Below are 17,836 nucleotides of genomic sequence, written 5' to 3'. Positions count from 1 at the left end.
GGCTACAGCAGCCTCAGCTCCTCACTCTCAAGTGTTCCAACAGCACATTGTGGCCTCTGCTCGCAGAAAAGCTCCAGGTTTCTCCAGAGGCTCCCGTAAGCTACATCTGTCCCCCACGCTTCTGAGTTTTTGTTGCTTCCAGGTAAGGACTGGGGCTTCCACCGACCACAACTTTCCGCTCTGCACTGCTCTGCTCTGTGACGTCATGCTCCCCTCAGGTGATGAGCTGGTCAGAGTCCACGCTGCCAGCTGCCTCATTTAGGCGTTTTAGAGATTTAGGCATTTGAGAGATCGAGTAAACAAAGACGAGGCTGTTCTCTAATACATTTTGTTGAAGGAATTCATTTAACAATAATTTTCTGCGGCAGGATCCTTGCATCCTGTTGCCATGCATTTTCCTCACTGAGGAAACCAAGCCCCCACCTTCCAAGGGGGAAAGAAAGGATGTCTAATAATCCCAGGCTGACGAAAGACGGGTCCAACTCTGCCATTGTCTCCGGGCACCAGCTACGGCGTGCCACCCTGTGGGAGAGCAAGCTGAGGGAAATGAGAAATGGGCTGCGGTATTCGGCACAGAGAAGAAAATCGTTTTCCACATTTCAAAGAGCTACTTAATTCCTAATCAAGTGACCGACGTTGATCAACCGGGCAGCGCGCAGCTTCGTCACCACCCAGAAGAGCCTGGACCCGATTCTGCGTGGAGCAGTCGGCATGAAACGTAATGCAATTCAAAGCAAGGCAGGATACACATGCTCCAGAGGGAAGTCATTAATACCCATGAATAACGATAAAGCAAAATACCATCTGCCAGGATAATGTGGCAAATTTTTTTAAAATTCCAATTAGCCTATAAAGCAGAAACAGCGAACAAATACGCTCCCCCTGCCATGTGAGACAATGTGTCCTTGATGTCTCCATCACTTTGCGTGTAGCCTAAAACGTGAGTGATGGAAACATCAGCCATGTGTGCGTACATTTGGGGGGATGCGTTCATTATTCCTGAGGACATGGTGCTAGTTATGTGACCAGGCAGGCAGAACAGAATGTTAATTAAGGCCATGTATGTATTTTGATATATATTTTAATTGTGGAAAAAAGTGTGCCCTTTATAAACACAGTATATTGATTTTGCTGTAACAATGTGGTTCAGTTTAATTCATATATGTGTTTGGTGTCTGAGATAATGAAGCATTTCTATCGCTCTGTTATCCCGGGGAAAATTGCCTAGTTTATGATGGAATCAGGTATTCTAAGCCATTTTCCTGAACAGCATTTTATGAAGCCCATAACTATTAAAATCATAATGTCCGTTATTAGAATGGTGGTGGTGTATCCTGAAAAGAAATTGTTCTTATTACAAATGCATGAGAGAGTTCTGCAGGCTGACCAGTCCATCACTTGTCTTTTCAAATATCTCAAGGAGCAAAGCAACCTACTGTGCGTCTGAGCACAGACGTTTCCACCAGCTCTTGCTTTTCCATGGTTTACCGCAGTGTGTGAACAGCACTGGAGTTCGCGTACTTGAAATTTCTGAGCTCAGTGCTCTCATTCGTCCACCACGTGCTTTTCACAAGTCACTTGGTTTCCTCATCTATGAAATGTCTCCCCAGCTTCAAAGCACTATGCTAAGCATCAAAATAAGTCAATGCAAAGAGCATCTTCAAAAAGTGTTAAAACGCTCCAGTGGTAACAGATGAGACAAAGGATGCAGAATTATCTGCATGATATTAAGAGGTAAAATTGCACATCAAAGAAGAGGCAGAATTGTCCGCATGACATTAAGAGGTAAAATTGCACATTAAAGAGAACAAAAAGATCTCTCTGCAGGCTCGAAGCATGAATTTGATGCTAGATTAGGCCGCCATTGTTCAATCAGCAGGATGACCTGTCTCCTTCCTGGGGCTGCAATAGAGGCCAAGCCAATACCCAACCTTCGGCAGCTCCTTCCAGCTCTTAACTCCAAGGAGGTGTGTTTGAATTCGCAGACTACTTGAACTTGGGTAAGAGGAGTTAGGTTGGGATAGGGTGCTATATTCCAGTTATTAACAACATAACCAATTTCCATGATCCAGGCACTGAAAAGAAGGTGAGTTGTATCATTTTTTTAAATCCCCAGTCATTTGATTGGGCATTCTTCAGAATGCAAAGGCCCACACACTCCCACACACATGCCGAATCACGGTGAGCAATACGAGGTGGGGAGAGCCTGGAGCTGCAGGTAATCTCAAAGCAAGTGGTTCACGTGCAGATGCTCAAGAATTCACTGTGCCACTCGTATCTGAAGACTTAGACTCAACAGCAATTCATCTCTGCACACCCTTGGGCCTAGTGATTTTATTTCTAGGAGTCTACGTTAACAAAACTCTGTGTACTGGGATGATCATGAAGTCATTTTCATGGAAAAGAATTGGCAACTATAAAAGCATCTATGGGAACGTGAGGGCACAATTACAATACAGTTACATAGTGGGATACTATGCAGCTGACAGAAAAATGAGGGAGGTCTATCTACATAGACTTCTCACATAAATCTTCAAAATGTAGTACTGAAAATAAAAAGCACCAGGAACCCTGGTGACAAGGACGTGTCATGGACGGTGACAAGTGCACCCCTCTGCGGGGGATGGTGATGGGGAGGCTGTGCAGGGGCAGGGGGCACGTGGGAAATCTCTGTGCCTCCCTCTCAACTTCGCTGTGAACCTGACACTGCTCTAAAAAATAAAGAATCTTTAAAAAGAAAAGCTTATTACAAAGCATAACCTAAAGTACAACCCTACCTAGATAAATAGAAAGCAAAAATAGGTTTATCCCACTTCACAAATGTTATGGTTTACACACTGAAAACAAGAGCCTGCCCCAGTAAAAAGATGACGACTCGCTTTATCGAGAGGCTTGCTGTATTGTGGTGGCTGGGACAGAGCTTGCCACATCTCCGAGGTGTGCCTGCACATGTGCGTGAGCAGAGGCACGGAAAGGGGGCTGGAAGGGTAAAAGAACGCATACCAGATGGTGCATGTCTGCCTCTGGAAAACAGGATGGGGACAGGGAGGAAGGCATGGTGGAAAACTTCTTTAACTTTGTACTTGACGCACTTCTGTCGTGTTTGGATGCTGTCCAGAGTGAATGCAGTCATGTACTCTTTACCCAGATAGGGTAGAAAACATCGCACAATAATATGCTGTTATAGACACAGAGCGGACTGGTGGTTTCCAGAAAGGAGGGGGTTGGAGGGCTAAGTGAAAGAGGTGAAGGGATTAAGAAGTACCTGCTGGTACTTACAAAATAGCCGTGGAGAGGTAACGGACAGTGTAGGGAATACAGGCAGTCATATTGTGATAACTATGTGTGGTGTCAGACGGGTCCTGGAAATATCGGGGGGGGGGGGTACTTACTATGTAAACCCTCTATGACTGTCTAACCACTATGCTGTCCACCTGAACCCCAAATAAAATAATATTGAAATAAACTGTAATTGAAAAATGAAATTTAAATTTAAAAGTAACAAGATGCTAATATAACAAACAAACAAGTAAGATAGAATCAAAGATGAGCCAAGTGCCATCATCTTTAAGTCAAATGCTGGATCTGAGAACTGATGAGCTGAAATAGTTTTTAAGCCTTAAGTTTCTGTTGGCTTCATCAAACCTTAATACAATTTAAAAAATTGTAAAAAAAAATACATAAATTAATTAAACAAAAAAAGAAATATAATGGAAATGCATTTTGGGAAAGCTAAGTTGTGTTTTTAACCTACTGCAGCAAATGTTTATTTTTTTAACTTTAGGAAAATTTCATCTTTTGGAGCTTTAAATCCTGTTTGGTGAAATAAATTTTAATACCATTTTTTTCCTTGAAGGCTATAGGTTTCTTTGTTTGTTTGCTTATTTGTTTGTTTTCTGTGAAGATAGAATATAGTTAAACATTTAAAAAGAAAAACCTTAATACAGAGTTCTACTGGAATGTTGCTAAGTAAAAAAATTGAACAAGATTGCTTAATTTATACGATTAAACTAGAAACAGAAATGCTGGAACCTTAGCATCACTTTAAATTATATATATCTCATTTATTGAAATATAAAGATCTTCATTTACATGTTTAAGAACAAAAACATGAACGGGGATTCATAATACATTTTGCATCGGGAGACCCTATGATCGAGTTAGTTCTTCTCACACATTCACCACACCACGGTTTTGGGAACACGTATGTATTTTTCTCTTTATTATTTCTAAAATATAAATTTTGGACATTCAAAAGTGCAACAGTTAATGTGCCTGTGGGGAATATCACAGTTAAAAAAATATAAACAAAGGCAGTGATACAGCTTGTCATAAATGTTTTGGCAGTATTCTCCAAGTCTATATAGAAATACATATATACATATTGATGTATAACATCATCTTATCTTATGTCCCTCTTCACAAAAATAGGACCATTTTGTTACAGATTGGCAGACCACATTTTAAGGACATCATTGATCATTTTAAAAGTCACAAATTGTGTCTCTGAGGCCAGCTTTGATTGTCTTCATAAACACAGAAAATAGGAAGGATTGGCAAATTTTCATCTGGGGACTTTGCAGGAGGCCGTACAGGAAACAAATCTATGATATGCTGAAAACACTTTTTAAAAAATGCAATTACACACCAGCTCAGGTGGGACCTTCATTAGGACTGGAACCTGCTGGTCCGAGAATTTTCATCCAGCCTGATGATGTCACGCGAGACTCAAAGGAATGTCAAAATGCAAAGTACCAAAAAAAGAAGGCTGTACAAGGGAGAGTGAGTGATCAACAGAATGCTTGAGCTGTGATTCTAGAAACACAAATGTATTTCAAGTCTAATTGGTTCAACAGAACCTAGTCAGGTGGTTTGTTTGTTTTTTTTTTTTAATTGGCCAATCTGGCTCAGTCTTCACGCTATGAAAAGCTGGATAAGAAAGTTGGGAGCTTGCATTGAGATTACACCAGTAGGTAGTCAAGTACCTTGTTATTGCTTTTATGTCTTCCAAAGCATCACCTGCCAGGAGCACGTACAGTGATTGCAGTAATCACAGCCCATGTTTCATTCATATGGTGCCAGCGATTAGGCAGCATTGCAGAGAATGCCAATGAACCCACACCAGCCTCTTTGACAGTTTCGGTGGATGTGACAGTTGGTCCTTCCATCTAACCCCAAAATATCAGTAAAACTTTTTGATTATATTTCCACCAAAATATTGACCTGGTTCTAGAGATTTGGCACATGGAATTGCACCATTTTTGTACATGCACTTTGGGGATCAGGGAAGAGGGAGTTCCGTCCCCCCATGCAGTGGGAAGCAGTGTCTTTACCTTCGTCTGAGGCTGAGCATGTAGGTCTTCTAACACTGAAAAGTTAAAGTAAAGGTAGCAATTGCTAGATATGCAGCATTACATGGCACTGACCTGAAGCCAAGGACTTAAATAGTAGGCTTCCTGCATGGTTGATTTCTGGCCCAGTTCCTAATTTAAATTATTTTTTTCCCATGGCAGTTTCCTATCATCTAAGCCAGCATTTCCCAATCTGGGCTAATCAGAAGAGCAGGGGCATTTATAAAAATACAAGTCTCTGCTCCCCTCCCCAAACATAATAATGCAGAGTCTCTGGGGTGGGGATTTAGCATCTGAGGGTTCTGGTTGCCAGTTCCATTTCAGAACCAAAGATCCAAACAAAGGCACACACAGCCTTCACTGAGCAATGAATGCCTTTATGGTCTCAGAGTTTCAAACTATTTCTCCTTGGGGTAAGAGATGAAGAAAGAGGGCTCACATTCAGGGCATTCTTCTGACTCTTTTAGGGTTCATAGAATTTTAAAAAATATCTATGTTGCGATCCAAAGTTACCACCAGGCATGAAAAGACCCCTGCCAATGGCATCTTCCTGCTGATGATTGTATTTTCCACTGGTAATAACATGAGAAATCACGTTAGCCATAGGCATAAGCCTTTATGCTGAGAACATTTAGGATTCAGGGGTTTTGCTTGTTTGTTTCGAAACCCATTATTACTTCTGAGGGCAGTTCACCGTTTTTAGTACAACGACCAGGGGACCTACTGGGCACACAGTAAGAAACTCTGACTTCCTGGAAGACGCGGCTTCACTTTGCGCTCTACCTTCAACTAAATTGAATCCACTAAAGCTATCACCACACTCTCTAGAGAAACAGATGTTATTTGATATAAATGTCAAAAACTGTCAAACGTGTCACCTACCTAGTAAGGATGTTTTAAAAATTGTGCTTTCTCTGTAGGGAAAACGTGTTACATATTACACATTTAGCATTACCGATAACAGTAGTATTATTATAGACATCGATTACAATAGAAAAATGAGTTGTCGGGCTTCTAAATAACCCAAATCTATTAAACAAGGTTGGTTAATCATTAGCCTTTATCTCTTTAACACTAAAAAAAAAAAAAAGTAAAATGCTGTAGTACCAGTCAGTACCTTTTAAGGTTCAAAAGTGGTTTTGCATGTACTTCGTAAGAAAGTTCAACAGCAGCTGACACCAGGTTTCAAGCAGGAAGTACATGGATGGGTTGAGTGGTCGGTCTTTTCAGAGGTCCAGAGAAGATAGTTAATACAAATCTAAACACATCCTCAGTTAGAGTTATTTACATAATTACAATGCTGGAGTTTTGTTGCAACAAAATCGTGTATGTTGAATCGCACCAATGCCTTGAAAACACCAAGTTCATCTTCCGTGGTCCACTCCTCTTGTCCATCTCCCTCCACATTTCACACGCTGAGATGCTACTGAAGCACTGCAAGAGGCAATGCTGGAAAAGCTCACTTCAAAATATCCCATTCACTCATACGGAGAAGGCTCCCTGATGCCCTTGGCCGGGAACTTCTCGTTACATGTCATCCAAGTCCTCCTCTCAAACTTTTGCATTGCAATAAAGTGGTTTTTTCTGAAAAGGATCCAAAGTGGCTCCAGGAGTGGAAGGTGCCACCTCAAACCCCCAGTTAACGGAAGCTGTCCTCCACCCGTCTGAGGAGTCTATGCCAATGTCATCCATCATGTCGATGTCCTCAATGGTCTCGTCCTCTCTCTTGATGAAGGTAGAGCTGCTGGAACCCGTCTCAATGGCACTCTCTTCAGAGGTCTGTGAGCTGGAGAGGAAAGACAAGAAAGGTTATGGCCAAGTACAGACCAACCTGACCATAGTGGCATTTCTAGGAAGGTCTCTCAAAGGCAAAGGACCTCTTCCTGCAAGATCCTTTGCGTTCAAAGGTGGACTAACCGGTTGGACAAGATTCTACCACCAAGCCAGACAGTGACTCATTGCCCATCACACTGCAGTGGGCCACGGGGAAAACCAAGGTCCACAGGGCATCTCCACACTTCCACTTTCCTTTTCTGCTGCTAAATCTTTCCTCAGAGTTGCTAACAAGCTGAGACAATTCACTACTTTCCCCACTCAATTGCAGAGCAAGAGAAAACCAGCACTGCCTGATCAAATGCATGGGGAAGGAAAAGCAGAGGGGCTGTGAAATCGGGGGCCAACTGCAGCCAGCCCAGTCACTTGCTGTCCCTGGAACTTCCTGAAGGTCCAAACTGTGTTCTCAGGATGTTCCCCCAGCCCAGGAAGGTCCTCCTTCCCTTCCTCTTTACATCCAGTCCCCCCGAGTCTTGAAGGCCCACATGAAAGCCCTTAGTAGAGTCGTGGAGGAGAGGGGACATTATGGAGTCAGGAAGTCTTAGGTCTGGAATGGTTTAATACTCTGTGAGACTTCACACTAGTCACATCACCCCCTTGTCCCCTTGCCTAAAAGATAGGATGACAACAGTGCCAACGATACTTCTGTTTGTTCCGGTGACTAAATGAGGTTAATAACCATAAAGCACTGAGTACAGTGCCTAGAACATAACAGGTGCCCAGTAAATGTTCAGTTATTGTTGTTAATATAGGGCCTGGATACCAGATATCAGGAAACAGTTCATTTTCTTACATGTGACCATGCTTTTGTGCTTAGAGAGGAGAGTATCTTTATTCCTAAGGAATGTATGCTGGAGTTCAAATGATTTAGATCCAAACAATTTGCAAGGGAAAAAAAAGTATGAGTATGCATGCATGTGAAACCACACAACACCTATATACACACATAGTTATATAAAACCAAAGGTAGCAAATGTTAACTATTGCTAAATCTAAGTGGGACATATATTCCCTCAATTTTTCTGGACATTTAAAAGTTTTCACACAAAATCTTTTGGAAAATAATCTTCCCTAAAAACCTCTAGCCTATCACGAGTCCCTGTCTGTCCTTCCTTTCCTGAACCCTACTGCTTCATGGCTATCCTGCCTTGTATTGCTACATCTTTATGTGTATCTTTGGCTGCAGCAGACCATCAGCTGCCAGGCAGAAAGGGTTTCTCCTCGCTGTGAGGTGGCAGCGCCGTGCTGATACACAGCACAGAAGCCACACCATGGCTGGCCTGCGGCCAGAAGAAGGAGGCTCTGACACACACCCAACAGGGCTCTCAACCCTTCTAGCTGTTTCCTGCCTGTAGGCCCAGCCCGACTCCTCAGCTTCTCTCCCCTCCTCTCCGTATTGTTTCCAAGCTGAGAATGGAGCCTGGCCCAGTGGAAGCCCATGGGGAACAGTCTGCTGCCATCTATCCTAAACCCCCATGGCCTGGGCAGCTCTTAAAACCTATGGGGCTACTGGACTGAAGTTTCCTTTCACAACCCCACAGGTTGGGCCCTTCCCTACGATGAGCTTTTGCCTCAGTTACTAATTTGTATTCCACCTCACATCCCCACTTATAGCCTGGTGCTGGAGCCTCACTGGGAACCCCCAACCCTTTGGCTGGTCTTGATGACTGTCTAGTTCTGACATCCCCTCTCCCCTGGTAAGCCACACTCTGTTCCTGGGGCCTTGGCCAATGGCTAGAGGCCAGAGTCAACCCTTGGATATTAATCCCAACTCAGCTGGGACCTGCATTTATGACACTTCCTTGGATGCTGTGATTTGGACTGCTGGCCCCCCTCCTTGGGGGCAAGTTGGACAGCTGAGTCCAGCAGTAGAGTCAATGCCCCTGGAACTGGCCCTCCAGGGCCTGGCATACGCTTCTTGCTGACAGCTCATCTCACAGACAGAAGGCAGGGGTGTGGCCACCAAAGCTGACTCCCACAGAAACAGCCCGAGATCACCCTTGCTGCTCGTCAGGCCACAGGGTGCACATCAGAGCTGATGGCTGTGATCTCGCCTGTTCCCAAGCCACAGTGCCCACCTCATAGCCCAGGGCTGGCTCCTGATAGGCTCTGACCTAGAACCCTGAGCTCTCTACAGCAAGCCCTTGTCCTCTGCCTGCCCACTCCCTGCCCAAGGCCAAGCATCCTGAGTCTGACGATCGGGTTCCTCAGGGCCACTCCTGCCTGCCACACCCAGAGCATCCTAGTTCAGGAATTCGCCTTCTCTTCCAAGGGCTAACTTGTGCCCCTCCCCAAAATTTATATGCTGAATTTGAAATATTACTATGACTATACTTGGAGACAGAACCTTTAAAGTGGCAGTTAAGGCTAAATTAGGTCATAAAAGTGAGGCCTTAATCCAACAGGACTGGTGTTCTCCCCCCACAAAGATTTATTTATTTATTTTTAGAGAGGGAAGGAAGGGAGGGAGGGAGAGGGAGAGGGAGGGAGAGAGAGGGGGAGAGAGAGAGAGAAAGAGAGAGAGAGAAAGAGAGAGAGAGAGAGAAACATGAGTGTGTGGTTGCTGGGGGCCATGGCCTGCAACCCTGGCATGTGTCCTGGCTAGGAATTGAACCTGCGATACTTTGATTCACAGCCCACACTCAATCCACTGAGCTACGCCAGCCAGGAGGACTGGTGTTCTTAGAGGACAAGATGACTTAGGTACTCGAACACAGAAGAAGGCCACGTGAGGACCCAAGAAGGAGGCCATCTGCACGCCAAGGTGAGAGGCCTCAGGAGAAACCAAACCTGCCAACCCTTTGATCTCAAACTTCCAGCTTCCAGAACTGTGAGAAAATACATTTCTGATGCTGAAGCCTCCTGAAATTGTGTCACATGTTATGGCAACCTGAGCTGGCTAAGACATGCACCATGCTCAGCCCACGGTCATGGTCTCATCCAACCTCGTGTAGTCATTTGGGACTCAGGTTGTGCAATTCAAAAAGCAAATGTATCACCCTAGCAGAAGTTCTACTTATCCAACACAGCAACTACTCAACAACTAGAATTGTTCTCTCTATTGAATGTGTCAAATTCTGCAGTCTAGCCTCCTGTACCCCTAAAAAATTCTGGGGATCCCTTTCATGTGCTATTTATCCCAATGTGACTTTGTAACTTTATTTAGATGCAGGGTCCTTTTCACAACTAAAATATTATTCAGAGCCCCAAACACAAAGCACAGTAACCAGGCAGATGACAGATCTGCGAATGTGCCGAGACCCACTGTCCAGCCGTCCCCTGCCCCCGTGAAGTTCTCCCATAGATCCCCAAAACTCGGACAAACGCTATGTGCTAAACGAATATAGACACATTTTTAAGATTGTCCTGAGCTAAGGATAATTAGAAAGGTAAGTCAGACAGACTACTTTGCCCCGTCTCCAAATCTCATATAAACCACACATTCCCAAACAAAAACAAAAACTGTTCTTTTAAAATCACCGGGTGCATCATGCAGACAAGCAAGGGCTGTCTAGACCTTATACCTCAGTTGGCCGAGAGAGGTCACAATCATAAGCCTCCAAAATAATAATGCCTGTGCTTCTGACTAAAGAATTGTATGTAATCAACTGCATGAGGAAGAAGGGACCACAATGGCATGAAGAGGGGAAAAGGAGACTCACAGCAACTTGGACCTTGAACCAGGGGCCATATCACCTTCTCCTGGCTCTGTTCAAGAGCGAGGCAGAAGGAGCGAGGAACTGGCGCATTCCCTCTGGACTGCGTCAACCAGCGGTTCTAGTCCTGGCTGTGCATGGGCAGCATCTTGGTAATAAATTAATGGACCTGGTAATGATCACCAATGGCTGCTAGCATCACAAAAAGACAACTGGACAGTAGGGACCTCCTGACAGAAGGACATAGCACCATCTTTGAAGCATGCTTGCCTCGATATCTAACCTGCGTTGGATCAAGTCTCAAGACAAATACCTACTTACAACAAAAATATGAGACAGGAGCACATGGTGAAGTGCACTGCAGGAAGCAACCAGCAGAATTTTAAGTGTGAGAACTCTACAGGCAAAAGCTCTGGTTTCTTTACAAATAACATGCAAGGGGGCAAAAAGAGGCAGACAAACTTATAGAGAAATACCAACTAAATGCTCTGCATGACTCTTACTTGGGTCTTGAACAGAACAAACCAAATGTAACACAATATTCGTGAGAGGATAAAGAAATTGGAAAGCAAACTACTAGATAGTAATTTATTGTCAACTTAGGGGATGAGCTAATGGTATTAGAATTATTTTTAATAACTCTAGTTATTTTTAAAAGCAGAGCCTTTATCACTTAGAGATACGTACTAGGATATTTATGGCCGAAATGACACAATGACTCAGACATGCCTCAGAATAACCCGGGGTGGGCAGAGGAGGACGAGTAAACACAGCTATGCGTGCAGACTGGCCGTGAGGTCATACACGTTGCAGGTGAGTGGCGGATACCTGAGAGCTCACTATACTGTTTCAACTGTGGGTGTTAGAACTCTTTCATAATACAGAGTTAAAAAGAAAAAACAAATCAGCGAGGCCATGCTTGGGCCCACGCCCAGAGAGTCTAAGATTTTGTTCTGGGTGAGGCTTGTCTATCAATAGTTCTAAAATTTCCCCAGGCAATTCCAACTTGCAGCTAGGGTTACAAACCATTATGTAGGGTCAAATAGCCCAGTCTGGTCCCTGTCTCACCTTTCAGGATGACTAGATAAGAAAACAGCAAAAGGGGCTTACAGTATCTCAATAATCCCAGTTGCTGTGTCAGTTTGATCACATTACCTGAGGACTTAGGTCAAAGATTCTCCACCAGGGAAGCCCATCCATTCCTCCCCTACACCTTTCCCAGCCCCAGGGGGCGCATATTAAGATCACCTAGGAAGCATTTTCAAAACTAAACAGACCCCTTGGGGATTCTACCCCTTGCTCCCCTAAAACAGATTCACCACCAGAGCCTGATCATCCAGGCAACAGCCCCTCTCTCTGGGTCAGCAGTGCTGGGGCAGGGGCTGGGGCAGGGGCTGGGGCAGGGGCAGGGGAGCTCTGCTGGAAGCTGAGGCCACGCCCACACCTACCTGTGTCTGTTCCTCTTGCCCAGGTCCTCCTCCTCAGGAACAGGGTCGATGTCAGGCAGAGGGATGATGTAGCCGCTGTCAGCACTCAGCCTCTGCTCGTCCAGGCCACCCTCCCAGTCCTTCAGCTTGTCTTCCTCATTTTTGTAGGTGACGCCAATGTAGGCATTGTCAGCATCCACTCGCATGCGCGCCACGGCGGGATGGTCGCTCTTCAGGAAATCCAGGTGAATCTTCTCATAGCTCTGCAGACATCCGTTTCCCATAGTTAATCAGGTGTTATTGATCAAACTGCATACACACACACACACACACACACACACTTTTTAACTGTTTTCAAATTATCTCACAGGTGTGGGATTTATACAACTGAAGGAGAGTCAGATGTCAACTGTCCCCAGAGATGCGGGACATGAAGAAAGAGCTACCCCTTCCGATGACCGCATCAACATTACAACTAAATTATTAACCTGGAGAATCATCTGAGACTAAACAGAAGTCCCATGACTAAGGATATAAGGAAGCGGCCATGGGGGGGGGGGGGCAGAGATGCAAAACAGGCTGCCCCCGCCCGCACGTGTGGCAGTCAAAAATCAGAAGATACATCTCAGCTGCAGAGGGGCCCCCTGACGTGCAATTAAAAGTGTCAAGGTTAAAAGCAGAAAAAACCTTAAAAGAAACAACAGAAACACAGTTATCTATAAGAGAACTCCCATAACACTGTCCACTGATTTCTCCATAAAAACTTTGCAGGCCAGAAGGGATTGGTGCAAAATATTCCAAGTGATGAAAAGCAAGGACCCACAACCAAAACTGCTCTACCTAGAAAGGCTATCATTTGAAACTGCAGGACAGATGAAGAAATTCTCAGACAAGAAAAAATTAAAAGCTCAACACCACCAAACCAGTATTACAAGAAATGTTAAAGAAATGTTTCTGAGGAAAAAAAGAACATAAATATGAATAATAAAATGGCAGTAACTATGTACCTATCAATAACCATTTAAATGTAAATGAACTAAATGTTCCAGTCAAAAGATAGAGGGCAGCTGAATAGGTAAGAAAACAAACTACCACCTGGCTGGTGCGGCTCAGTGGATTGAACCCCCCCCCCCTCCGGTGAACCAAAGTGTTGCCGGTTTGATTCCCAGTCAGGGCACATGCCCGGGTTGCAGACCAGGTCCCTAGTAGGGGCACTGGAGAGGCAACCACACATTGATGTTTCCCTCCCTCTCTTTCTCCCTCCCTTCCCCTCTCTCTAAAAATAAATAAAATATTTTTAGCCCTGGCTGGCGTAGCTCAGTGGATTGAGCGCGGGCTGGGAACCAAAGTGTCCCAGGTTCGATTCCCAGCCAGGGTACATTCTTGGGTTGCAGGCCAGAACCCCCAGCAACCGCACATTGATGTTTCTCTCTCTCTCTCTTTCTCCCTCCCTTCCCTCTCTAAAAATAAATAAATAAAATCTTTAAATAAAAAAAAATATATATATTTTTTTTAAAGAGCCAAAGTTTAATTTAAAAAGAAAACAAGATACAGGGACTTCTGGTCAAGATGGCAGTGTAGGCAGACAGGGCTTGCCTATTTGCACTACCACATCAAATTTACAACTGAAATATAGAACACCCATCGCTCAGAACCATCAGAAATCGTCTTCAAGCAACTCTGGGGAAAGATTTAGCAGCAGAAAAGGAAACTCTTCAAGAAGTTGTCTTAGGCAATACGTTAAATGCACTGCAACACATAATCACACAAAAAAATCTCATAATGTTTTAAGTAAATTTATATTTTTGTGTTGGGTCACATCCATAGCCATCCTGAGCCACATGTGGCCACAGGTTGGACATCCCTGAATATGTGAAATCTCAAAGACAAAATATTGTAAACAAACAAACAAGACAGACCCACAGACACAGAGAACAAACCGATGGCTGCCTGAGTGGAGGGGGTTGGGGGGTGAAAAAAGAAAAGGGATTATTAAGAAGTACAAATTGGTGGTCACCAAACCGGCACAGGGACATAAGTACAGCCCAGGGAAAATGGGGATATTACAATGAATAGTGATGTATGGTACTGTGGGAACTACACTTATGGGCGGGATCATTTCACAAATTATATAAATGTCTAACCACTATTCAGTACACCTGAAACTAATATAAAATCATATTCATTTTATACATATACATATCATATACAAATTGTCAACTGTGGTTGAAAAAAAATGTTTAAGGGGGAAAAAAGACCACCAATGGCAGTAATCTGCTGCTGGCAGGTCTTGCGGGCCGCTTCTCTGAGTCAGTAGCTGTGCCTATGTCCCTCCCCACACACGCCGCTGCTGGGGGACTAGCTCGGACTCATCATCTGGCTGCCTCACACAGTCGCTCCCGGGCTTGATTGGGTCCTGGGAAGAGGTGACAGGGACTTCCGTAAGGAGTGCCACACCTGAAGCCTGCCTGATTCCAACACATTAAAGAAATTTAACTCATAACCGACAACCTTTGATCTAAAGAGACCGTACTTTCAACACTAATTCCAGTCTCTTTCCCTGAAAACGCATCCGCCAACCAGGGTGTCTTTGACCTACAGTGAATTTCCTCCTGCTTCCCCACTGCCTCACTTACGGGACTTGTCATGGGCAGCGAGATGGTGAATAGACAAAAGTATTTCACTTCCAGTTCAGCATGCCACCTCCGAACACTGCTCCTCCTCAAGAAGAAGGAAGAGAAGCCAAAAGTATGAAAAGTCTACAGGGTGGCTCTAATTTGAATCTAAGAAATTGATTTTATTGTTCAAGTGTGTCTGGGTTTCCTTCTCAGCATCTCAGCAGAAAGTTTTTTCATTCGTTAACATATCCTGCTTGGTTCCATGAAATTGCATTTGTTCCTTTGAACAATGTTTCCTATTCCACAGAAAACCAGCTGGAGTCACAGATAACAGCTGAGGTTGCTCCTTCCAGTCAGCTGGCAAAAGCCAATTTTGCATGGATTTAAGTGCATTCAAATTTGCGATGTAATGGCTGTGGATGCCCTGAGACTTCTAACCGCATGGTAGCTTCAGATACCCAAACATCTGGAGAATAAAGTGCTTACAGGTGTTGCACCCCCAAGATGAAAGAGGAGCCCTGCGGGAAGAGGGTTTTCATTCACCACTGCCACCAGGGCCCTGGGGAGCCCTCCACGAAACCCCAGCCGCTGGGTCACACCGTCTTTTCCCTCCTTTGAAAACGTTCCTTTAAAATGGTGTGGAACGGTGCTGCTGGCTCGCATAGCCACCAGCCAGTGCCTCCTCCCTTTGCGCACTCCTTTCCACCCATCTTCAGTGGCCCAGGCAAACCTTTCATTTTTTAAATTTTTTTTAGGATTTTATGTATTTATTTTTAGAGAGGGAAGGGAGGGAGAAAGAGAGAGAAAGAAACATGAATGTGCAGTTGCTAGGGGCCGTGGCCTGCAACCCAGGCATGTGCCCTGACTGGGAATCGAACCTGCGACACTTTGGTTCACAGCCCACACTCAATCCACTGAGCTATGCCAGCCAGGGCTCATTTTTAAAATATTTTTAAGTTTTTAATTACAGTTGACATACAGTATGACATATAATATGCCATAGTATATGCCATACATACAATGACATATACTTGACATATTGTATTAGTTTCAGATGTACAACATAGTGGTTAGACATTTATGTAATTTATAAGTGATCGTCTGATAAATCTAGTACCCATCTGACACCATACATAGTTATTACAATATTATCAATTACATTCCCCATGCTGCACCTTAAAACCCTGTGACTCTTTTTATATTTATCAATTTGTACATCTTAACCCCTTTCCTTTGGTACCCAGTCCCCCAAACCCTCTTCCATCCAGCAAACATCAAAACGTTCTCTGTATCTATGAGTTTGCTTCTGTTTTGTTTATTGTAGACTCCGCATGTAAGTGAAATCATGTGGCATTTATCTTCCTCTACCTTACTTATTTCATGTAACATAATACACTCCAGGTCCATCCATGCTGTCCCACAGACACACCTTTTTATATTGTCCAGGCAGCAGGTTCTCCACAATCTCTCTCAGGTGGTAAAAGGAGGGTCTCTTCTCGGGCTCGCTGTTCCAGCACTTGACCATGATCTCGTAGCTGGAGGAGCACAGAACTCAGAGTGAGCCCTGGGAGGAGTGGAAGGTACCACCCCACCGTCCCTACTGCCCCCACCTGCCCCGCAGACCCACTGGGCAGGAACACGGGGCCCACGGGGTGGGGAGAGGCTCACATTTCACTGGTGGCGTGGTCGGGCTTGGCCATCCGGTACCCACTCTTGATCTTATTGTAGAAAGTAGAATCCACCATCATGCCAGGGTAGGGTGTGCCCCCTGAAAGCCAAAGAGGAAAGCAACCAGGGTTAACAAATGCCTGGTACATTTTTGAAACAATTGGGGTGATACAGCACATTTAGAAAACATTTGGGGATCCCCACCGTGAAGTACTGGTTCTTTCAAGGAAAGGAAGATGTGTTAGCTCCCCACCCAAACCTTACATTTTAGCAGGACTTCTAGGTTGGTCAAGTCCGAACCCCCTGGGCAAAAATTCTGTATCTCTAGAAAAAGCTCAAAAGTGCTTTTCAATATTTCTGACAACTGGACCTACACATACAAAGAAAATTAGAAAACCAAAACAAATTTTGAATCACTGAGGTCACAAAAAGTCATTTTCACCTGAAATTAAAGCAAAGTCAAAGTTGGGGCTTGAAATATTGAGATAACTCTCTGCTTTTAACGCACTGCGCACACTGGGATGATCCACGGTGGCGCGCAAGGAGGGAGAACTGAGAACAAGGATGCCAGGCGGAGAGAAGACTCCCTTCACTAGCAGGTCAGAGTAACAGTAAACTCATGAAACCCTTCACATGGCCAAGGCCAGGTCAAGTTTAGTTTCCTCTCTAAAGCCTTCCAAAGCCACTCTAGGACTCCTTTTCCCTCTGTCTGGACTTTCATCAGGATTTTTAATCAGGACCAAACAGTTTATCACACAGTGTGTGAGTCTCATCTCTCGGGATGAACCGTCTGGCAGTCAGGGTTGTGAATCAGCCGGCTCCTGAAGCCCTCACCGGGGAGCATGGGCACCTCTGTTGTTCAGCAGCTGGTGACTGACCGAATGACTAGGAGGTGGCACTCCTCCAGCATGATGACCAGGAAGGGGAGCCACACCCTTCTCCTTGCCACACTACCCTTCCTCTGAGCATCTACCACCATGATGTGAGGGAGAACAACCCTCCACTGGTGAACCCACTTAACCCAAAGTCGGAGGTGAAAAAGCAGCTGGTGAGTGGGTGTTATCAGGAGCACTCCCACTGGGAGAAAGTCACTCTGGTGTGGCCCAAATAAGAGGAAGGGCAAAGGCCAGGAGTGAGGGCAAAGGTCAGGGGTGAGGGCACAGCTCCCCAAGAACCCCGCCTCATTCTGCACAGGCACACACCAGACATCACACGGGCACAAAGTGCACTAAAAATCGGCCGCAGTGCACCTGACTCACACCAGGTATCTCAACCCTGATTGG

At 44.8% G+C, this 17,836-nt stretch overlaps 1 protein-coding gene across 5 annotated transcripts in view; it reads right to left on the bottom strand.

Annotated features, from left to right (window-relative positions):
• Nucleotides 1–4,041: 4,041 nt before the first annotated feature.
• The window catches only part of PDGFRA (platelet derived growth factor receptor alpha), a 47,161-nt gene continuing 33,366 nt past the window's right edge, over nt 4,042–17,836 (bottom strand). For 4 of the 5 annotated variants that reach the window (XM_028507916.2, XM_036020507.1, XM_036020529.1 and 1 more), the window contains exons 20-23: nt 16,554–16,653; nt 16,315–16,420; nt 12,289–12,530; nt 4,042–7,137 (exon numbers count right to left, since the gene is read on the bottom strand). In XM_028507916.2, coding sequence (XP_028363717.1) covers nt 6,903–7,137; nt 12,289–12,530; nt 16,315–16,420; nt 16,554–16,653 — 683 coding nt within the window. In that variant the 3' untranslated portion in view covers nt 4,042–6,902. The remainder of the gene's footprint in view (nt 7,138–12,288; nt 12,531–16,314; nt 16,421–16,553; nt 16,654–17,836) is intronic. The other variant, XR_004901979.1, reaches the window with a different exon arrangement.

Source organism: Phyllostomus discolor, chromosome 1 (genome assembly GCF_004126475.2).
Source record: "Phyllostomus discolor isolate MPI-MPIP mPhyDis1 chromosome 1, mPhyDis1.pri.v3, whole genome shotgun sequence".
Lineage (NCBI taxonomy): Eukaryota > Metazoa > Chordata > Mammalia > Chiroptera > Phyllostomidae > Phyllostomus > Phyllostomus discolor.
The sequence above is the reverse complement of the archived record's forward strand: the minus strand, read 5'-3'. Positions and strand labels throughout refer to the sequence as shown.